The 23,130-nt window shown below is 46.5% G+C and overlaps 3 protein-coding genes across 5 annotated transcripts in view; all 3 read left to right on the top strand.

Moving 5' to 3' along the window:
* Positions 1–23,130, top strand: part of h2ac14 (H2A clustered histone 14) — a 1,193,713-nt gene that overhangs the window by 79,524 nt on the left and 1,091,059 nt on the right.
* Positions 3,784–16,166, top strand: LOC108648854 (oocyte zinc finger protein XlCOF22-like). Of its 3 annotated transcripts, none has more exons than XM_031893031.1 (3): positions 3,784–3,792; positions 4,183–4,264; positions 5,233–7,916. In XM_031893031.1, the coding sequence occupies exon 3, from the start codon at positions 5,613–5,615 to the stop codon at positions 7,203–7,205; it is 1,593 nt and encodes a 530-aa protein (XP_031748891.1). In that variant the 5' UTR covers positions 3,784–3,792; positions 4,183–4,264; positions 5,233–5,612; the 3' UTR covers positions 7,206–7,916. The 3 variants fall into 3 exon arrangements, 2 of the variants coding, with proteins under 2 accessions (XP_031748891.1, XP_017952887.2); XR_004220411.1 differs by lacking the exons at positions 3,784–3,792; positions 5,233–7,916 and adding exons at positions 3,999–4,040; positions 16,128–16,166; XM_018097398.2 differs by lacking the exon at positions 3,784–3,792 and adding an exon at positions 4,005–4,040.
* LOC108648855 (gastrula zinc finger protein XlCGF17.1-like) lies at positions 16,191–18,327 on the top strand. Its single transcript, XM_031893067.1, has one exon. The coding sequence runs from the start codon at positions 16,370–16,372 to the stop codon at positions 17,366–17,368; it is 999 nt and encodes a 332-aa protein (XP_031748927.1). The 5' UTR covers positions 16,191–16,369; the 3' UTR covers positions 17,369–18,327.

Raw genomic sequence — 23,130 nt, 5'->3', positions numbered from 1 at the left:
GTATCTGACAAAACAAGTTCCAATGGTCAATGCTTGACAGAAAATTACATTTTTCAAAGAGCTTTGATTCCACGTTCACTTTTGACCCCAAGAATTCAAAGATTTGGGATGTTGCACCTAAGCTGGATCCCCCAGTGGCACAAACAGTAATGAGAAGCACAGTTGAAGACGGCTCCAGGCTCAAAGACCCAATGGGAAGACCAAGGCAGCTTTTAGGAAGGTATATGTTGCCACTGCATCTTCATTTAAAGGAGACATATTGGATAAATGGGAAACCCCTAACCCTGTAGGCAATTATGAATAATATCCGGTGCTGGTTTCCCTTTGGGCTAAACATTAACCCTATCTGTAACAATGGCCCCTTTATTGGAGCTCCCTATAGATCCTCTCAGGTCCCTGTCTGGGTTTCACATGAGGGGTGGGCGTGTCCTAACGGTCCCTGCCAGAAGCACAGTAGGAGGGGGAGAGCCAATCACAGCCCTGCACTCACACAAGCACAGACAGGCTTCAGTTCCCTATCAGGTCAGCCTAGCTGCTGATTGGTTCCTATCCTACAGTGCAGGGTACGGAGGGCCGCCGGCTCCCCAGCTCATCCAGAGAATTCAGCCAGCAGGAAGTGGCACAGATGGGCGGGGCTAGTGGGGTTTTTGTGGAATTTCTCAATAAATCAGTCAGAAAGACAACTTTTTAAGCCCAATCCTTCTATATCTAGAGGAGTATAATTCCCTGGTACATTCATAATTTTTATAGGATATGTCTCCTTTAAAGTTGTGTTTCTGACTGATTTATTGAGAAATTCCCCCAAACCCCACTAGCCCCGCCCATCTGTTCCACTTCCTGCTGCCTCCTTTCCCAGGCTGTGCAGGGTGGGCGGCGGCACTGTAGGATAGGAACCAATCAGCAGCTAGGCTGACCTGATAGGGAACTGAAGCCTGTCTGTGCTTGTGTGAGTGCAGGGCTGTGATTGGCTCTCCCCCTCCTACTGTGCTTCTGGCAGGGACCGTTAGGACACGCCCACCCCTCATGTGAAACCCAGACAGGGACCTGAGAGGATCTATAGGGAGCTCCAATAAAGGGGCCATTGTTACAGATAGGGTTAATGTTTAGCCCAAAGGGAAACCAGCACCGGATATTATTCATAATTGCCTACAAAATAAGCGTTGCCCCCCATTTATCCAATATGTCTCCTTTAAGCACAATCCTTCTATATCTAGAGGAGTATAATTCACTGGTACATTCATAATTTTTATAGGATATGTCTCCTTTAAGGCAGCCGCTGTTGCTATATCACTTCAAGGGAGGAAAACGAACTAATCGTAACCAATCCTCTCCTTAGCTACAGATTTTCTTACAGATAAAGCTTAAACCAATATTAAAGGAGACATATTGGATAAATGGGGAAAAACCCTAATTTTGTAGGCAATTATGAATAATATCCGGTGCTGGTTTCCCTTTGTGCTAAAAATTAACCCTATCTGTAACAATGGCCCCTTTATTGGAGCTCCCTATAGATCCTCTCAGGTCCCTGTCTGGGTTTCACATGAGGGGTGGGCGTGTCCTAACGGTCCCTGCCAGAAGCACAGTAGGAGGGGGAGAGCCAATCACAGCCCTGCACTCACACAAGCACAGACAGGCTTCAGTTCCCTATCAGGTCAGCCTAGCTGCTGATTGGTTCCTATCCTACAGTGCAGGGTACGGAGGGCCGCCGGCTCCCCAGCTCATCCAGAGAATTCAGCCAGCAGGAAGTGGCACAGATGGGCGGGGCTAGTGGGGTTTGGGGGAATTTCTCAATAAATCAGTCAGAAACACAATCCTTCTATATCTAGAGGAGTATAATTCCCTGGTACATTCATCATTTTTATAGGATATGTCTCCTTTAATGTTACACCTAAAACGAGGTTTGGTACAATAATATCGGTGTGTGTATGGCCGGCTTTAGGTTGAAGTCACTATAGGGTGGGTCTGCCAAACTTGTGTCTCTCTGGGCCAGTGCTCTAGTTGGGTTGAACTTCCATCACTCTGCAACAATCTCCAGTTGGCCTCATCCCTTGGAACAAAGTGTCCCTGGCAGTATAACAACCATCAGAAGGAGGAGAAATAGCCTAATCTACATCATTATTGACAGGTTTAGTCCCATAATTATCCAAAGGGGCCTGTTGAGCAAGAGGTAGAGTCTCAGTGGCATCATGGGATTCAGAAGTTCCCTGCACCTGTAGAAACATCAGCTACTTGAGGTGCAGAAAGTAGGTGATCCCTACGCCAATGCTTTTAGTAGACATAGGGCTTCCTGGTTTTGACCCAGACAGGTCAATTTTTTTAAGGGGTTCTCTGGTTGAAAACCTTCTGCCTGGTTTTGAAAGTTCTGAAAACCTGGCAGAAACCCTTTGAATTATATCCAACGGATGAAATTATCCCGCCCCAGATGTCATCATGTGATGTGATGATGTCGGTGTTTTGTGTGATGACATCAGCAATAACGCGCCCCCTTTGTCAGGGTTTAAAGCCCTAACTCCACCCTCAGGTCCATTTACTTTCTACTCAGGAACCCCAGGCAGCAACAGCACTGCATCAGCGCAATACAGACATTACCCCCCCCAATAAGCACCGCCAGAAGCTCAAACATGGGGAACTTGGGAAAACGACATATCTCACAATTTCCTAATTGCTCTCAGGATTGTTCTGTACTTGCACAGAAACAGTTTCAGGCTCAGTGGCTTGATGTTCAGTCACAGTATGAGGCAGAGCTTTAACCCTGCGTGTGTCAGTGCGCCTTCCCTTCGGCAGCCACTGCTGATTGGTGCAAGTTTGTCAGTAAATAAACTCTGCTATTTCCGCTCTGCTCACAGCCTGAGCAACTAATGGGCTGCAAATCCTGAAAAGCTCAGTTATTTTTACACTTACACAACAATCTGTGAGTTTTCCCTCTGTCCCTAACTCTGTGTCCCGCCCTTGTGTTTACTGATCCAATCATTCTTCTCTGCTGCTTTCTTTGTCAACCACATTCCCCTCCCAGCCAATGAGTGAGTGTCCCAGCTCCTCTACTTCCTCCACTTCCTTCTGTACAGCAACCAACAGAGCACCCAGAGAAACAGGTGAGTAAGGGAGCGGGGCTGCACTAATGGTGGCACTAAAGGAGCAGTGTTACCTTGTTGTTCCCAACACATGAGCTGATTCCCAGGGACACTTTGTAAGTGCAGGGGGCAAATAGGGGCAGCTGGGCAGCTATACATACTGGGGGACAGGTAGGGAGAGTGGGGGAATAGTAGGGATAAGGGTTGGTGACCCTGGGGGGACATAAGGGGGTGGGTTGGGGGAAGCAGGCTGGGATGGGAGTGGGGGATCGGGGCAGATTGGGGTGTAAGTGGGCAGAGGGGAATAGAAATGTAAGGGTAAGTACATTGCTGCTATATTAGTAATACTGCCCCTGCCCTTACCTGCTGTGTTACCCACTGGGCAAGATGGAGACACTTTATACCCCCCGTGCCCGACCTGCAGCCAATCACTTGCACCCAGCGCCCAACAGCTGAAGGGTATCTGGGGTTCCTGCTGGGAGTTGTAGTGCAACAAGAGTTCTGATTGGCTGCTTTATATTAAAAAATAGGCAACTGCTTCTGTCCTTAACTGGTGTGTTACCAACAGGGGCACTTCCAGGCCAGTCCCTCCCACAAGGAGCCAATGGGAATGTGGGAGGAAGCGAGTGACCCAGTGATGGGGAAGAAGGATAAAAATGAGGAGCGGAAGGAGAGAATCCTGAATCTCACACTGGAGATTATCTATCTGCTGACTGGAGAGGTGAGGGGGGCACTGTGAGTGGCACAGTGAGAAGAGACTGTCTGTCTGTACAAAGGGGGTCTCTCTGCTGCGTTACACACTCATCATTCTCTCTCCCTCTCAATACATAGGGCTACGTCATCCCTAAGAAGAAGAGCCCAACTGTGGGTTTGGGGGCCCTGCATGCCCCTGGCTCCGTCATACAGAAGGAAAATGACAAGAAGATCCTGGAACTCATCTCCAACATCATCCAGCTGCTGACTGGAGAGGTGGGTGCGGCCCCCCAATCCCCCCTTATTGTTTAGTAACAGTGTATGATAATCCCTTTCTCTGGCTGGGGGATGACTGTAACATTGTGTGTGCCAGGTTGCCATAAGGTGTGAGGATGTTTCCATCTATTTTTCCTTGCAGGAGTCGGAGAATTTGAATAAAGACAGTGCCCTCAGCACAGAAGGAATAAAGGAGGAGGAGCCCCAGCAGCTCCACCCACTGGGTGAGTAATGGTTTCTATCATATGCAGAGTATGGTTTCTATGCAGTATGTTTTGTCTGTTTAGAGGTGCAGGGCACCTATTTATACCCAGTTAATCACCCGCGGCACAGGCACCCAGCTATCATACAGATCTGTAAGTGTTGCCTCCATGCAGGATTTGGATTCCACAGTCCTGGGCGAACCGAATGCGAATCCTAAAAATCACGTGACTTTTTGTCACATAAACAAGGAAGTGTTCGGCTGAAGCCTTTACGAAGGATAGTGGATTCAGTGCATCCCTAACATACATACATTTATTTTATAATGTAAATAGTTCACCAATGTTTAGGTTCAGGGAGCAGGGGGTCCCAAAACATGAAAGCGAACGTTTTCCAGTCGACCTCTGATCTGCTCCGCTCTGTGTGCCCAGACTCAGGCAGTTGCCATAGCCTTACACAGAGAAGCGTACAGAAGCAGAAAAGCACAGGGCTCAGAGAAGCGGATAGACACTTCGTCTGACCTCGCCCTAAGGCAGGATCAAAGGCTGACATGGCCAGACCAAGAGGGAGACTGAATCATTCAGGGCTAGGATAGATAGTAGTAGATACTATACAAGCAAAAGGTGGGCAGGCTAGTGAGTAAGGACAGTCTATTGTCCCAATGAGGAGTGAGTAATGGGGGTAGAGCCCCGACTCCTGTGTGCCAGGTAGGGAATTTCAGAGTTCAGCTGTAGGTTAGAGCAGAGCCTACGGGTGAAACTTGGGTATTGTATGTGAGGACACTGCAGAGAAACAAGGGGGTGTTTGTTGTGAGTGGAGACGAGACCCCCTGTACGACATTCTGCCTGTGTATCCCTACATGACAGGGGTGTGAGTGTTTGAATGTAAATGTGTGTGTAAAAAGTGTTTTTCCTCTCTCTCTACTATAATTAAACATATAAAGATCTATCTCTGATCAACCATCACCGACAGTCTCTGTCCTTCCCTTTAGCGGCCTGTGAGTATAAAGATGGGAGCGATGTTACAGCACATACGGAAGCAACTTTATGTAATAATGACGGAAATTTCATAGACCCTGAGATTTCTCAAGGGCAACAGCCCCCACCAGCCAATGGGATTAAAGAGGAAGCGGCTTCATGGGAAGATGGAAACCAATCAGATTGCAGCATTAATCCCCTTACGGAACAGATCCAAGAACCAGAAACATCTACTGTTATCACGGGGTGCAGCCTGAATAACAGCTCGGCAGATGATTATATATTAGTTAATATTAAAGAGGAGGCGGCTTCATGGGAATGGGTAACCCAATCAGACTGCAGCATCAATCCCCTTACAGAAAAGATACAGGGAACAGACACACCTACTCCTATCATGGGGTGCAGCCTGAATAACTGCTCGGCGGAGGACTATGTATCAGTTGTTGTTAAAGCGGAACTGGCATCATCTGAAGGAGATCGCCATTTTGAAGACCAAATACAAGGAATAGATAAGTCAACTGTCATGGGGCGGAGCCTGGACAACAGCACAACTGAGCAGATACAGGGAACAGACACACCTACTCCTATCATGGGGCGCAGCCCTGTAAAAACTAGCAATAAATATGATGAAAATGCAGATACATCCCCCGATAAATCCGGCATAGCAACAAATACTTTGTGTAACAAATACAGCTGCAATGAGTGCCACAAGCATTTTACTGATAGGAGAAAATTTGGTAAACATCAAGGAATGCACAAGAGAGGGAAACCTTTTTCCTGTTCTGAGTGTGGGAAATGTTTTCCATGTCGATGGAACCTTGATCGTCATCACAGAACTCACACAGGGGAGAAACCATTTTTATGTACTGAATGTGGGAAATGTTTTTCATGTCAATCTGACCTTAAAAAACATTACAGAACCCACACAGGGGAGAAACCATATTCTTGTTCTGAATGTGGAAGAAGTTTTTCATATCAATCTCACCTTAAAGAACATTACAGAACCCACACGGGGGAGAAACCTTTTTCTTGCTCGGAATGTGGAAAATGTTTTGCTTCTTTATATATACTCAATGTCCATCAACGACGAACCCACACAGGGGAGAAACCATTTTGTTGTTCTGAATGTGGGGAGAGTTTTGCCGCTTCATCAGAACTTACTGTCCATCGGAAAACCCACACAGGGGAGAAACCTTATTCTTGTTCTGAGTGCGGGAAATGTTTTTCATTTCGATCCCACCTTTATAATCATCGCAGAACCCACACAAAAGAGAAACCTTTTTCTTGTTCTGAGTGTGGGAAATGTTTTCCATATCAGTCTTGCCTTAAAGAACATTACAGAACCCACACAGGGGAGAAACCTTTTGCTTGTTCTGATTGTGGGAAATGTTTTGCCATGTTATATAACCTTAATGTTCACCATCGACGAACCCACTCAGGGGAGAAACCCTTTTCTTGTTCTGATTGTGAGAAGAGTTTTGCCACTTCATCAGACCTTACTAGTCATCGACGACGAACCCACACAGGGGAGAAACCATTTTCTTGTTCTATTTGTGGGAAATGTTTTGCCTTTTCATCAGAACTTACTGTCCATGGACGAACCCACACAGGGAAGAAACTTTTTCCTTGTTCCGAATGTGGGGAATATTTTGCCTCTTCATCAGAACGTATTTGCCATCAAAGACGACACCACCCGAAGAAACCTTTTTCCTGTTCAGAATGCGGGAAATGTTTTTCAGGCCCATCAGTTATTAAAGAACATCTCAAAACCCAGACAGAAGAGAAAAGATTTTCTTCTATGAAATGTAGTAAATGTTATTCTTGTCCTGAATGCGGGAAATGTTTTTTCACTTCATCGGAACTTACCGTCCATCACAGAACTCACACAGGGGAGAAGCCTTTTTCTTGTTCTGTGTGTGGAAAAGGTTTTACACGTAATCGTAATCTTAAGATACATTTTCAGAGTCACACAGTAGGAAAACCATAAGCTTTCTTCTAAATGTATGAAATGGTTTATACATCAGAAATCAGGCAAACATATTTTCCCATTGATTACATCTTATGTTAGAAGAAATTTACAGAGGAAAGGGAACAACTTCATGTACAATAGAATATATCCATAGGACAATCCTTAGACCAATCCTGTTCAGCTGAAGACTCCGGGGCATGATCGACACAGGTGATGCTAAGACAGGTGCCCCGTAATGCTCCTCCCACGGCACTGGCTCCCCATTGGGAACTGAGGGACCTCATTTCATCTTAGTTCACAGACATTGGAATATATCTCCACCTCCCACCAACAGATAATATTCTGGGTATTCTGGTTACTGTATAAAAATCCCTTTATATGAAATCTATTTTGTGAAATTCCTTTTCCAGGAGATGTGTCAGGCTGATTCAATGTTTTTTTGTGTTTATGGTTGTTAGTAGGAAATTGGTTGTTTCTGATTATTAGTCACGACTGAAAACTATGTATATATATATATGTATAATTGTATTTATATAGCGCTACTAATGTACGCAGCACTGTACAGCATAACAATAAATTAATAAACAAGCAGGGGGCCATTATAATAATAGATAAATATAATCATGAATTAATAACAAACAAACACAGAGCTAAGTGACACAAGACAAGAGGATGGAGGTCCCTGCCCCATAGAGCTTACAATCAAATTGGGAGGATAATTTACAGTGGGTGACACTGCAATATAAGTGCCAGTTCCCAGATCAGGTGCTGGGTGAGTGCTCCAATAGGGAGTCTTTAAGTTTAGTTTTAAAAAGACTGAAGGAGGATTCTCTCCGGAGGAAATCAGGGAGGGCATTCCCAATGTAAGGGGCAGCAAGGCAGAAAGGGTTAAGGTGGGAAACAGCAGTAGTAGTGGGGGGCACAAGCAAACGATTGCTCTGCGAGGAACAGAGGAGTCGGCCAGGAACATGCGGAGACACAAGGGAAGAGATGTAGTGAGGAGCAGAGGAGTTGGCCAGGAACGTACGGAGACCCAAGGGAAGAGATGTAGTGAGGAGCAGAGGAGTCGGCCAGGAACGTACGGAGACACAAGGGAAGAGATGTAGTGAGGAGCAGAGGAGTCGGCCAGGAACGTACGGAGACACAAGAGAAAAGATGTAGTGAGGAGCAGAGGAGTCTGCCAGAAACGTACGGAGACACAAGGGAAAAGATGTAGTGAGGAGCAGAGGAGTCGGCCAGGAACGTACGGAGACACAAGGGAAGAGATGTAGTGAGGAGCAGAGGAGTCGGCCAGGAACGTACGGAGACACAAGGGAAGAGATGTAGTGAGGAGCAGAGGAGTCGGCCAGGAACGTACGGAGACACAAGGGAAGAGATGTAGTGAGGAGCAGAGGAGTCGGCCAGGAACGTACGGAGACACAAGGGAAGAGATGTAGTGAGGAGCAGAGGAATGGAGGGCTTTGAAGGTTAAGAGAAGGAGTTTGTAAGATATTCTTTGTTTAATAGCCACGATAAGGACTTTAGCAGGGGAAGGGCCTGAACTCTCCTGGATGAGAGGAGGAGAATTCTGGCAGCAGTATGTAATATAGGCTGTAGGGGGGAGAGAAGGGAGTTAGAGAGGCCGGTTAGTAGCAGGTTACAGTAGCCCAGTCGGGATAGGATGAGAGCATGCATGAGCAGCCTAGCTGTTGCAGTAGAGAGAAAGGGACGAATTTTGGCAATATTGCGTAAGAAAAAGTGACAGTGGTGTTACTATGGTAAGAGAAGGATAGAGAGGAGTTAAAGATCCCCCAAACAACGTGTTGAGTTGACAGGGTTAAAGTGATACTGACTCTAAAAAAACTACTCTTCAAAATATTAATGATAGGGCTGCTTTTTAAGTAATTGTTACTTGCAGTCCCTTAACCCGACTGTCCTCTGTGTGGAAAGCTCCAAATGAAGGGAAGGCCATTGTCAAATAATCTTTGAAAATTATGTCCTTTATTCTATAATAATAAACAGTAGCTTGTACTTGATGGTAACTAAGTTCCACGAATTGGAAACAATCACATTGGTATTATTTAAAGGAGACATATTGGATAAAGGAAACCCCTAACCCTGTAGGCAATTATGAATAATATCCGGTGCTGGTTTCCCTTTGGGCTAAACATTAACCCTATCTGTAACAATGGCCCCTTTATTGGAGCTCCCTATAGATCCTCTCAGGTCCCTGTCTGGGTTTCAAATGAGGGGTGGGCGTGTCCTAACGGTCCCTGCCAGAAGCACAGTAGGAGGGGGAGAACCAATCACAGCCCTGCACTCACACAAGCACAGACAGGCTTCAGTTCCCTATCAGGTCAGTCTAGCTGCTGATTGGTTCCTATCCTACAGTGCCACCGGCCCCCCTGCACAGCCTGGGAAAGGAGGCAGCAGGAAGTGGAACAGATGGGCGGGGCTAGTGGCGTTTTTAGAGACATTTCCAATAAATCAGCCGGAAACACTACTTAAAGCCCATTCCTTCTGTATTTAGATGGGTACAGGTATTTAACCATCCTGGCTGTTAAAAATGCTGCTTGATCCCAATGCTATTAATTAAGCCAGTATTATTTTTCCAGAAAAGCAGGCAACCTTACCTAGGCTCCCGCCATGGCCTGTATCAATTGACACAGGGGTATATTTATCGTGCTGTGTAAAAAAGTGGAGTAACACATTACAGGTGATGATACTCATAGCAGCCAATCAGATGCTTTGCTTTGGTTTTCTAACTGTTCAAATCTAATTGCTTTAACATACCTGTTAACAACCCTAATGCCCCGGCTGCCTCTAAACTCCTCTCACTCACATCCCGCTTTGGGTTATCTCTGTGCTCTGACTCCCCCTCTCACTCTAATGGAAACTCCCTGGATCTTATATTTACAAAATGTTGTTCTACCTCCAACTTCACTAACTCCCCTTTCCCCCTCTCTGATCCCAATCTGCTCTCATTTCAACTCCCACTAACTCCCCCCACCCCCTCTGCTGCCCCCCAAACCTGCACATACCGAGACCTGTGACACCGTGGGATCCCCCTCTTCTCCCCCAGACTCTCCGCTCTCTTGGCCTTCGTGACACTGCCTTATCCTGGTTTCCATCTTATCTTTCAGATCCTTCAGTGTCTCTTACAATGGGGAATCATCTTCTCCCTTTGCTACTCAGATCTATCTTTCCTCTCCTGATCTCAACCCAGAGCTTTTAACTGGCGTCTCTCCCTGCCTGGCCGCTATCTCCACTTGGATGTCCCAACGTTACCTTAAATTAACCCTCTCTGAGCCTGAATTGGTTCTCTTTCCCCCATCCCACATTGTTCCCGAGGTATCTATAAAGGGTAACAATTCTACCATCACCCCATCTTCCCAGGCCCGGTGCCTTGGGGTATCCTTGATTCTGCCCTGTCCTTCACCCCTCATATCCAATCACTTATCAAATCATGTCACTTTCACCTAAGAAATATCTCCAAAATACGATCTTTTATCACCCAAGATGCTGCCAAAATTCTTATTCACTCTCTCATAATATCCCGCCTGGACTTATGTAACTCCCTATTAATTGGCCTTCCCCTCCAAAGACTGTCCCCTCTCCAGTCCATAATGAATACTGCTGCCAGGCTCATACACCTCTCCAACCGCTCCTCCTCTGCCAATCCCTCTGCCAATCCCCCTGCCGTGCCGCTCTGCCAGTCCCCCTGCCGTGCCACTCTGCCAGTCCCTCTGCCGTGCCACTCTGCCAGTCCCCCTGCCGTGCCACTCTGCCAGTCCCCCTGCCGTGCCACTCTGCCAGTCCCTGCCGTGCCACTCTGCCAGTCCCTGCCGTGCCACTCTGCCAGTCCCTGCTGTGCCACTCTGCCAGTCCCCCTGCCGTGCCACTCTGCCAGTCCCCCTGCCATGCCACTCTGCCAGTCCCTGCTGTGCCACTCTGCCAGTCCCCCTGCTGTGCCACTCTGCCAGTCCCCCTGCCGTGCCACTCTGCCAGTCCCTGCTGTGCCACTCTGCCAGTCCCCCTGCTGTGCCACTCTGCCAGTCCCCCTGCCGTGCCACTCTGCCAGTCCCTGCTGTGCCACTCTGCCAGTCCCCCTGCCGTGCCACTCTGCCAGTCCCCCTGCCGTGCCACTCTGCCAGTCCCAGCTGTGCCACTCTGCCAGTCCCCCTGCTGTGCCACTCTGCCAGTCCCCCTGCCGTGCCACTGTGCAAGGGCTGCCCCCCTTCTCTGGAATTCGCTCCCACAAACTGTCCGACTTTCTCCCAATCTCTCTGCCTTCAAGAGATCTCTAAAAACACATTTATTCAGAGAAGCTTACCCTAATCTAGTGTAACATCCCCTCAGTGTGCGGCTAAATACCCCACCCCTCCCAACTCTGCCCATTCCCACACCTTGTATCTCAACCCTTTCTTCTTGTAGAGTGTAAGCTCTTTTGGGCAGGGCTCCCTTCCCCTCCTGTATCGGTTACTGATTGCTTTATATGTTACTCCTTGTAGAGTGTAAGCTCTTTTGGGCAGGGCTCTCTTCCCCTCCTGTATCGGTTACTGATTGCTTTATATGTTACTCCTTGTAGAGTGTAAGCTCTTTTGGGCAGGGCTCTCTTCCCCTCCTGTATCGGTTATTGATTGCTTTATATGTTACTCCTTGTAGAGTGTAAGCTCTTTTGGGCAGGGCTCGCTTCCCCTCCTGTATCGGTTATTGATTGCTTTATATGTTACTCCTTGTAGAGTGTAAGCTCTTTTGGGCAGGGCTCTCTTCCCCTCCTGTATCGGTTACTGATTGCTTTATATGTTACTCCTTGTAGAGTGTAAGCTCTTTTGGGCAGGGCTCCCTTCCCCTCTTGTATCGGTTACTGATTGCTTTATATGTTACTCCTTGTAGAGTGTAAGCTCTTTTGGGCAGGGCTCTCTTCCCCTCTTGTATCGGTTACTGATTGCTTTATATGTTACTCCTTGTAGAGTGTAAGCTCTTTTGGGCAGGGCTCTCTTCACCTCTTGTATCGGTTACTGATTGCTTTATATGTTACTCTGTATGTCCAATGTATGAAACCCACTTATTGTACAGCGCTGCGGGATATGTTGGCGCTTTATAAATAAATGTTAATGATAATAATTCACTCCACAGTGTACTGTACTGCATAAACCAGCTCATATGTAAAACCCTGCTTCATCTAAATAACCCATTTTCATGAAAATATACTTTAGCAGTATGTGCTATTGGGTAATCCTAAATAGAAAACTGCCATTTTAAGATTTAGGGGCCGCCCCTAATTCTAGAGCTTGCATCACTTCCTGTCAGCTGATCTCTGAGGGAGCACACAGCCCAGCACAAAATGGCGGCTCAAGGGAAAGGATGTAAAAGGGCAATATTTACTGATATATATATTCCAGTTTGGGGAGATTCTTTAATAGGCCACTTAATATAATATAAACTGTTGGTTAAGTACTCATTCTGGGGGTGTATGCAGGAGAATGCCGACCCCTCAACCCCCCCAGGACCAAAGGGGCTGCTTTCTCAATTGTCACGCCATTGGACAAACACAGTTTGTGTCCACACCCCAAAATATCACACTAAGCAGTTCTCTGTCACTGCAGAAATGGATTCATTGATTCCGAATATTGCATTAACCCCAGGCATGATATACATATGGGCATGTTAGACTACAACTCCCAGCAGCCCCAAGGCACCCTGAGAGTTCTAGTTTAGGGAGGAAGTGCAGCAGCGAATGGCAGCCCCCACATCACATGACACAGTAGTACAATCACACAGCAGGTGCAGCAGGAAGAAGGGGGCAGTGCAGGGAGTTTGGGATGGAGAGGCTGGAACAGCAGCAAAGAGGGGGAAATAGGGAGCTTCATTCTACACTAGTCAGTCCCATTGCATGCTGGGTATTGTAGTTTTACAAAGTAAGCAAATTGTACATTACCCACAAGCACTGGAAGAGGTACACTAGATGGGAGACGTTGGCTTCCAAACTACAAACCTGCACAGGCTTCAAAAATTAACCCCAATCCATAACTTGGTGATTTTGCACTTTGAAAACCCATTTGAGCTTTAAACTAGCGGCCCATTGTGCCAGAAAAACCACCAACCTGGAAACCCTGAAGGAACGAAAATCATGAAAAGTGCAGCTATTCTTACACTTACTACACAGGCTGTGAATCTTCCCTCCGTCCCTAACTCTGTGTCCCGCCCCTGTGCTCACTGATCCAATCATTGTTCTCTGCCGCTCTCTGTCCCGCCCACATTCCCCTCCCAGCCAATGAGTGAGTGTCCCAGCTCCTCAGTTCCCTCCCTCACAGCTACAGGCAGCAGAGCAGTGTGGGAAAGAGGTGAGTAAGGGAGCGGGGCTGCACTAATGGTGGCACTAAAGGAGCAGTGTTACCTTGTTGTTCCCAACACATGAGCTGATTCCCAGGGACACTTTGCTACTGAGTCAGTGCAGTTTCTGTGGCAGCTCCAAGCCCAACCCACCCACCATAAGTGAATTCCTCTCCCATTTGGTACCAAGGCCCCCCTGCAGCCTGAGGGGAAGCACTGAGGGGCCCATTCTTGGCAGGAAAGGGAAAGTGTTGATTGGCAGACATTGCATCATTAGAGGGAAGTTTAACAGGGGATTGTGGGATTGGTAGTTCTGCCCATGGCTAGACTACTTATTCTATTCCCTGCTTGGAATTGTTTTGGGGGATATTGCTGGGAATAATCCCCTATAGAAACGTGTAAGTGCTTAATTCCACTTCCAGGCCCCTCCCTCCCACAAGGAGCCAATGGGAATGTGGGAGGAAGCGAGTGACCCAGTGATGGGGAAGAAGGATAAAAATGAGGAGCGGAAGGAGAGAATCCTGAATCTCACACTGGAGATTATCTATCTGCTGACTGGAGAGGTGAGGGGGGCACTGTGAGTGGCACAGTGAGAAGAGACTGTCTGTCTGTACAAAGGGGGTCTCTCTGCTGCGTTACACACTCATCATTCTCTCTCCCTCTCAATACATAGGGCTACGTCATCCCTAAGAAGAAGAGCCCAACTGTGGGTTTGGGGGCCCTGCATGCCCCTGGCTCCGTCATACAGAAGGAAAATGACAAGAAGATCCTGGAACTCATCTCCAACATCATCCAGCTGCTGACTGGAGAGGTGGGTGCGGCCCCCCAATCCCCCCTTATTGTTTAGTAACAGTGTATGATAATCCCTTTCTCTGGCTGGGGGATGACTGTAACATTGTGTGTGCCAGGTTGCCATAAGGTGTGAGGATGTTTCCATCTATTTTTCCTTGGAGGAGTGGGAGTATATAAAAGGAAACAAGGCCCTTTACAGGGAAGGGATAAAGGAGGAGGAGGAGGAGCCCCAGCAGCTCCGCCCATTGGGTGAGTAATGGTTGCTTTCTGTCATATGCAGAATATTGACATTGACATATTAAGGCACATAGAAAATGTCAGTTAGTGCATCTATTTATACCTGCTTTACAGGTACATTTATTTAGCACAAAGGGTTAAACTTGGTGCAACTGCTGGGGGGAAGGAGCTATAGAGGGGCCTGTAGATCAGTGCTGTCCAACTGGCGATGTGGCCCCCCACCTGTCTGGCTGCATTGTTCACACCTCATACTCAGACTGTAGGTGCCCACATTGTTCACCTGTTCACACCTCAGAGAGAGTGTAGCAACAGTGCCAGCATTGTGTCACTGTATGTACTGTGTATGGCACACAGCATAGGGCAAACAGAGTATGGCACACACAGACAGCTAAGGGCAGGCAGAGTATGGCACACAGACAGGGGAGGGCAGGCAGAGTATGGCACACACACACAGCTAAGGGCAGGTAGAGTATGGCACACAAAGCAGGGTAGGGCAGGTAGATTATGGCAGATGGGCAGCATAGGGCAGGCAGAGTATGGCACACACAGGCAGCATAGGGCAGGCAGAGTATGGCACACACAGGCAGCATAGGGCAGGCAGAGTATGGCACACACAGGCAGCATAGGGCAGGCAGAGTATGGCACACACAGGCAGCATAGGGCAGGCAGAGTGTGGCAAACACAAACAGCATATGGCAGGCAGAGTACTGCCTGTATGTACCATACTCTGCCTGCCCTATGCTGCCTGTGGGAGGTGAACCTGGCTGGGGTTTGTTCTGGGAGTTTGTTAGCGGTTAGAAATAGCCATTAAATGGTCCCATTAAAGGTGTGTAATTATATGCTGGGGGTTGCTGTGCTATCCACAGGGGAGGAGGAGGCATATGGATTTAAGAGTGTGTCTTAATGACATAATATCATTCTTTCACATATGAGAGATGGGTGATATCCCTGCAGTGAGCACCAAGCATTTGGGTTCTTGCTGCGCTACCACCATTATTGTGGGCATGGTATTGTGGGCATGGTCTTGTGATAACATGGGTGTGGTTTGAACTGGGTGCAGTTTAAAAAAGGGGGAGTGGCCCTCCACTATGTATGCTAGAGAAATTCCGTCCCTCGGCACCACAGAAATTGGACAGCACTGCTTTAGATTGTAGGACACTGACTGATAAGCAGCTGCAATAGATGTTTATGGAAGGGGACTTTAGGGTCCCAGTGATGTTGCGGTGGGGACCAATAATCAGTCATTCCACTATAAAGGGAAAAACCAGATTCCTAAAAACTTAATGTATGTGAGCTTATAATTAAGTTAATAGATCCTGCTGATGTTAATCAATAGTAAGCTTTTATATCAATACCCCATTAATTAATATTCTAATAAGTCATGTCATTGGGGGTCAGTGGAGTTTCCCACGGTTTAACCCCTCCCCGCCTACCTGCCCCTTATTGCTTGATTTAGAAGTTATGTGCGTTTCTAGGCAAGTTTCAGAAGTTCCTACTAGTTATGTAAGTTTTAATGTAAGTTTCACAGTCAGACTGTTTCAAAGTCAGATATATCTCTGACCAACCATAACTAACAGTCTCTATCATTCCCTTTAGCAGCCTGTGAGTATAAAGATGGGAGCGATGTTACAGCACATACGGAAGCAACTTTATGTTGTAATAATGATGGGAATCTCACAAACCCTGATGTTTCTCCAGCGGAACAGCCCCCACCAGCCAATGGGATTAAAGAGGAAGAATCTTCATGTGAAGGGAGAAACCAGATCAGGGAGAAATCAGATTGCAGCATTAATCCCCTTACAGAACAGACACAGGGAACAGACACGCCTACTCCTATCATGGGGTGCAGCCTAGATAGCAGCTCGGCAGTTATTTATGCATCAAATGATGTGAAAGAGGAGTTAATTTTTTCATGGGAAGAGGAAAACCAATCAGATTGCAGCATTTATCCCCTTACAGAACAGATACAGGGAATAGACACGCCTCCTCCTATCATGGGGTGCAGCCTAGATAGCAGCTCAGCAGTTAATTATGCATCAAATGATGTGAAAGAGGAGTTAATTTTTTCATGGGAAGAGGGAAACCAATCAGATTGCAGCATTAATCCCCTTACAGAACAGATACAGGGAACAAATACTCCTATCATGGGGTGCAGCCTGAATATGACGGGTAATAATTATGATGAAAATTCCCACCAATCTCCACATAAATCTGACAGAACAAATTTAAATTGTAAATTACGTAGGAAATACAGCTGCAATGTGTGCAATAAACATTTTAGTAATAAGGAAGACTTTGATAAACATCAGAGAACCCACACAGGAAAAAACCCTTTTTCTTGTTTGGAATGTGGAAAATGTTTTCTTAATTCTTCCGAACTTACTGTCCATCGGAGAATCCATACAAGGGAGAAACCTTTTTCTTGTCCTGAATGTGGGAAATGTTACACAGAACGATCTAACCTTGCCCGTCATCGAAGGACTCACACAGGGAAGAAAACATTTTCTTGCTCTGAATGTGGGAAATGTTTTTCAAATGGATTTAACGTTATTCGTCATCAAAGGAGTCACACGGGGGAGAAACCATTTTCTTGTTCTAAATGTGGGAGATGTTTTTCACACCAGTCCTACCTTATACGTCATCAAAGAACTCACACAGGGGAGAAACCGTTTTCTTGCTCTGAATGTGGGAAATGTTTTTCAAATGGATCTAACGTTATTCGTCATCGAAGGACTCACACGGGGGAGAAACCATTTTCTTGTTCTGAATGTGGGAAAAGTTTTTCAAACCCATCTCACCTGGATCGTCATCAAAGGACTCACACAGGGGAGAAGTAATTTTCTTATTCTAAATGAGGGAAATGATTTGCATTGCACAGTAGTCTAAAAATACTTTCACAATGAGGAAAACCCAAACATTTTCTTTCACACAGAATACAATTTAATATACATTTCACTATTTAAAGAGTAGAGGAAAAACTTGCACCATAAAAGGTTTCCTTAAGAGAACCTTTGGACTAATACTTTTCTAGCTAAAGAGACCTTATGGACACTGGGTAATGCTAAAGCTGGCCATACACGGTCAGATTTTAGTCTTCCACCATCAAACGTTCGGATATCGGTCGTACGTTTAAATGTAACGGTCTAAAACTCACATTTAGCCTGAAACTGTAGGATAAAGACCTAAAAATAACAAATCGGAGGATGTTCTGTACATGAAATAGTTGGCAGGACCCAATCATATGAAGGTGACTTCCTGAAAATGCATTGTAGGTCTCCCAAGAATATCGGCAGATAAACAATAAATGCGCAGATTTTATCGGTATCTGACCCAAATTTTCAAATCAGTCCAATCGACTAAATGGCCAATCGCCATGGTACGAAAATTATTGCAATGATCATTTAGAGCCCATACAAGGTATGAAAATCACATAAAACTATGTTTCATACGATTTTATTGGTGTGTGTATGGGCAGCTTAATCACTTGGGCAGATGCTGTTCCCTAATGCTCACACAGTAGGTAACATAATGGGGATATACCCAGCTGGGAATGACTTGACGGGTCCATAGGCTCTTACTGGGTAAATATAAAGCCTATAACATCATCTTGTCATTATTAACCCAATGTCATTTCCAATGGGGCATTTGTTGAGATGAAAGGAAAGGGGGTTACACCATTATCCTATAAAGGGTCTCTTTACATTAAATCAGTTTTGTGAGAAGCCTTTTTTCAAGAGATGTGTCAGACCGATTTATTGGTGCAAATTAAATTTGTTTTTCATGGTTGTTAATAAGACATTGAATATATATTTTTTATTATTAGCCAATAGTAGAACATTGTACCATGGTAGCCATGGTAAGAAAAAAAATGTGACATTATGATACTATTAGTCGCTTTGCAATAAATTACCACAGCAACTAATCTTCCTGCAATGCCATCACACCAGCAAGAATGCAAATCGTCGGTGGGATGGCATACATGTCGCTTCAGTTTCCCAAAGTCACCTGATGTTTCCTTGAGAGGCAATTTTGGGAAACCGGAGGATGCAGGGGGGAGTGGGACGACTCAGCAGGGAGGAGGAGGACCCAGGGGGGAGTCTGATGGAGCAGGTGGACCCAGGGGGGAGCTGGAAAATGCAGGGGGGAGTGGGAGGACCTAGTGGGAAGCGGAAGGATTTAGGGGGGAGTCGGAGGACCCAGCGGGGAGCGGGAGGATGCAGCAGGAAGCGGGAGGATTCAGGGGGAGCTGGAAGATGCAGGGGGGAGCCGGGAGCATGCATGAGGGAGCCAGAGAATGCAGAGGGGGAGCGGGAGTATCAAGGGAAGAGCCAGAGGATGCAGGGGGGAGCCTTGGTCGGGGGATCCTTAATGGAGAAGGGTCTGGGGGTTTTGTAGATAACAAGTTGTCTAATTCCAGGCAGTGTCATTCTGTGGCTACTAAAGCAAATAAAGTGCTGTCTTGTATAAAAAGGGTATTGACTCAAGGGATGAGAACATAATTTTGCCCCTTTATAGGTCCCTGGTAAGGCCTCACCCTGAGTATGGGGGGCAGTAACAGTGAGTATGGGGGGCAGTTTTGGGCTCCAGTCCTTAAGAAGGATATGAATGAGCTGGAGAGAGTGCAGAGACGCCCTTTCTCTGAAGGCCATAGATAAGGACAGCAGGACTGGGGCGGCAGGATACTGTAAGGTACCTGGGCGCTCTCCTTGTGATGTTCCTGCCCTGGCCCAAGATGGCGCACCTGAATTGTCGATTAAGTCTGTGGTGACACGATAGAGGTTGCAATCGGATTTTTTCTGGAATCTGAAGAAAAGAATCAAGGATGTGTTGGCCCTAAAGTGATGCATCCTCCGGTTTTCAGGGAAATTGTAATTGTAAAACCAGTAGTTTTCAGAAAGTCATGGTTACGCGCGTAACAGCGTGTGATAATATCGCGTAAATAACGCATAAATATATTGCATAGCGACTAAAATATGGCACGTGGCTCACCGAAAAATAGCGACAATAAAATGGCTTCTTTAGTCAGACAAGTGTCCTTTTTGTGAGTCGATATTAAAATATAAGAAGTGATAATACTTTTAACACTTGGTTTTTTTACCATTTGTGATTTGGCCCCTAAGCCTTATTCCTGCTTTGATACCCTTGACTTTCTGACCCGGCTTGACCTTGATTCCGATCCGTGCTGCCTGAACCGACCTTCTACCTGTTTGACCACTCTTCTGCCTCACGATTTTGCTTTGGACGCCTGGCTTGGCACTCCTGCCACTCCTCTACTTGGTCCAGTCCTGTCTCACTCCCAGTGACTGTTCTTCCCAGTGGGAGGTGTAGGAGAGGTTTTTCCTCTGCGAATTCTTCCAGTTACACATCCCTCAGCTACCTGATAGATACTGTATATACTTGAGTATAAGCCAAGTTTTTCAGCACCCAAAATGTGCTGAAAAATTAACCCTCGGCTTATACTCGAGTCCCTCCAGCTAGCACCCTCTGCCTGATTCCCGCTGCCACTACAGCTGCTCCCTCAATCCCGGACCCCCTTTGCACTCTTCTGCACTCCTTCCTGACTCCTTGCTCTCTGCTTTCAGCTCGGTTGTCTATGAGGGGGGAGGGAGAGCCCTTAGAAGCAGACAGGTATGCACCGTAAACCTCAAACTGCCCTGCTTTTGAGAGCTCTTTGAAGCAGGCAGGCAAGCTATCTATTTCACATTGTCATGAGGAGGGAGGGGGAGCTCCTTGAAGGAAACGGCAAGCTGAATCCTGTTCAGTAAAGTTAATAGATCCTAATTTTATTGGAATTTATTTTGATTATTGAAACTTACCAGAAGCTGCTGCATTTTCCCGCCCTAGGCTTATACTCAAATCAATAGGTTTTTCCAGTTTTCTTAGGTAAAATTAGGTACCTCGGCTTATATTCGGATCGGCTTATACTCGAGTATATACGGTACCCCTCATACAGTTTATTGGCTAACTTAATACATTACAAAGTGCAAGCTCTTAGGATCACTTAGGTCCCTGCTTCCAGCACGGAATATTAATAGCGATGGGGGAATTCACCAGGGATTTGTGGGGAAATTCTGCATTTTGCCTTTGGCAAATGTTTTCACGAAATTGTGACAATTCGCTGCAACAAAAATATCTGCCGAGAAAAACGCCCATTGACCAATATATTTAACTTGAGAAACAAAGGGCCTGTGACTTTAATGTATTTAAAGTGAGAAAAAAAGTCACACCCATAAAAAAGTGAGAAAAACACCCATTGACTTTAATGCATCTGGAGTGAGAAAAAAGTTGCTAATTTTCCAGTGAAGGGAAAGGGGACAGATTGGCTCATCTCTATATACCAGGGAGCTGCGCTCACACTGTGTAACCTACTAAGCTAGCCAATAGAAGCTCTTCCCTACTGATCTATGGCTAACTGAGTACCACACTCGCCTACTGGCTTATGGATTCCCTCATATTCTCCTTACAGTCTTGTTACAGGGACACATTGTGGGAAAAACACTATTGTGCCAATGAATTGTACTCCTCTAAATACAGAAGGAATGGGCTTTATAAAGTAGTGTTTCCGGCTGATTTATTGGAAATTTCTCTAAAACCCCCACTCCCACCTTATCTCATACCTGAGAGCCGGGGGGGGGGGGGGAGCAGAGATCTAAATGTAACAATGGAGAAAGCAGACCCCGCAGCCCAGGTCTCCCAGCCCCCCACCCTGTGACCACAGGGGCTGCTTCCTCGATTGTTACACCATTGGCCAAACACAGTTTGTGGCCACACCCCCAAAATATCATACTAAGCGCTGCAGGGCAGACTGTGGCCCCCAAGCATTTCATGACAGAGACAATTGAATCCCCAACCGCGCTCACCATAACAATGAGACCTCCCCATAACAGTGAGACCTCCCCATAACAGTGAGACCTCCCCATAACAGTGAGACCTCCCCATAACAGTGAGACCTCCCCATAACAGTGAGACCTCCCCATAACAGTGAGACCTCCCCATAACAGTGAGACCTCCCCATAACAGTGAGACCTCCCCATCCCTTGGGCTCCAGGCAGCAGTGCTTTAAATACTGCGAGGAAATTGTGTCACTCAGCAGCGCAACTATTGTGCACTGGGTCCCCCTGCAAAAAATCTCCAGAGGAGCCCAGCACCCAGCTATCTGCTGCCCCGCCCACTCCCCGCCCCCACTCTCTGCTTTCCACTCAAGCTTCCTGCCCACCTGGGATCCCCCTCCCGCCGGCACGTAGGGGATCATTTGGGGGGGGGACTGTGACCATGGGATCTGCTTCCACTAAAGTTACCCCACTGCAGCTAAATTGGCCGGAAAAAAGGACATCAAGGGGCAGATTTACGTAAACTTCCTGATTTCTCTTTTTTTTTTATTTTCAAATTCAACTAAATTAGTTTTCCTGAATGTCTAATATTTATTTTAAAAAAAAAGTCTCAGGAAAAATTTGCTGCAAAAATCCTGAACTTATGGAATACCTGCAGTGAAAAAAATCGATTTTTCAGGTGAAATTTAAAAGGTTCGAGACAAGAGAAAGAACTTCAAGGAAAGGGGAGGGGCCTTTGCCATCGGCTTCTACATGAACTCAGCGAGTTTAATCTGGGGATTTGTTGGGTTTGGATTTTTTTAACTGTTTAGACGCAAAGTAAATCTTGGAAAGTCGCAGTGTTTTTTCTCTGAGACTTTTTCAACAATAATCAGAATCGAGTTATTGAGTAAATGAGCCCCCAAAAGTGAATCCTGATCCCCGGTTGGGTGACAGACATCAGGGCTGCCCCATATAAAGCAGGACTGTAGGGAGGGATGAAATGGATTCAGAATATTGCATTAACCCCAGGCATGATATACATATGGGCATGTTAGACTACAACTCCCAGCAGCCCCAAGGCACCCTGAGAGTTCTAGTTTAGGGAGGAAGTGCAGCAGCGAATGGCAGCCCCCACATCACATGACACAGTAGTACAATCACACAGCAGGTGCAGCAGGAAGAAGGGGGCAGTGCAGGGAGTTTGGGATGGAGAGGCTGGAACAGCAGCAAAGAGGGGGAAATAGGGAGCTTCATTCTACACTAGTCAGTCCCATTGCATGCTGGGTATTGTAGTTTTACAGTAACCTTGGCAGTAGGCAAACTGTACAACTACATTACCCAGCATGCATAGGGAGAGGCAGGCCAGGTACACTAGGTGGGAAAACGGAACATTGGTGAGTTTCCAAACTACAAACCTGCAGAGCCCCCCCCCCCCCCAAACTGTTATGTGCAGAGATCCCAATACAGACTGCACCACTTTATGTTTTGGGGAATATTGTTTAATGGCTCCAAGAACTAGCCTGAATCTATACCTTGGTGCATTTGTACTGAAAACCTGCCTGAGCTGTAGCCTGTTAGCCCAGTGTGGCAGAAACACCATCAGCCTGGCAACCCTGAAGGGGTTAATATCATGAAAAGCTCAGTTATTCTTACACTTACACAACTATCTGTGAGTTTTCCCTCTGTCCCTAACTCTGCAGTCTGTGAGTTTTCCCTCTGTCCCTAACTCTGCAGTCTGTGAGTTTTCCCTCTGTCCCTAACTCTGCAGTCTGTGAGTTTTCCCTCTG

This window comes from Xenopus tropicalis, chromosome 9 (assembly GCF_000004195.4).
Source record: "Xenopus tropicalis strain Nigerian chromosome 9, UCB_Xtro_10.0, whole genome shotgun sequence".
NCBI lineage: Eukaryota > Metazoa > Chordata > Amphibia > Anura > Pipidae > Xenopus > Xenopus tropicalis.
This window is presented reverse-complemented; position numbering and strand designations above follow the sequence as displayed.

Bases quoted from the DNA above. Each gene is read 5' to 3' on its own strand.
- LOC108648855 (XM_031893067.1), top strand. From the start codon at position 16,370: ATGGGGTGCAGCCTAGATAGCAGCTCGGCAGTTATTTATGCATCAAAT.
- LOC108648854 (XM_031893031.1), top strand. From the start codon at position 5,613: ATGGGGTGCAGCCTGAATAACTGCTCGGCGGAGGACTATGTATCAGTT.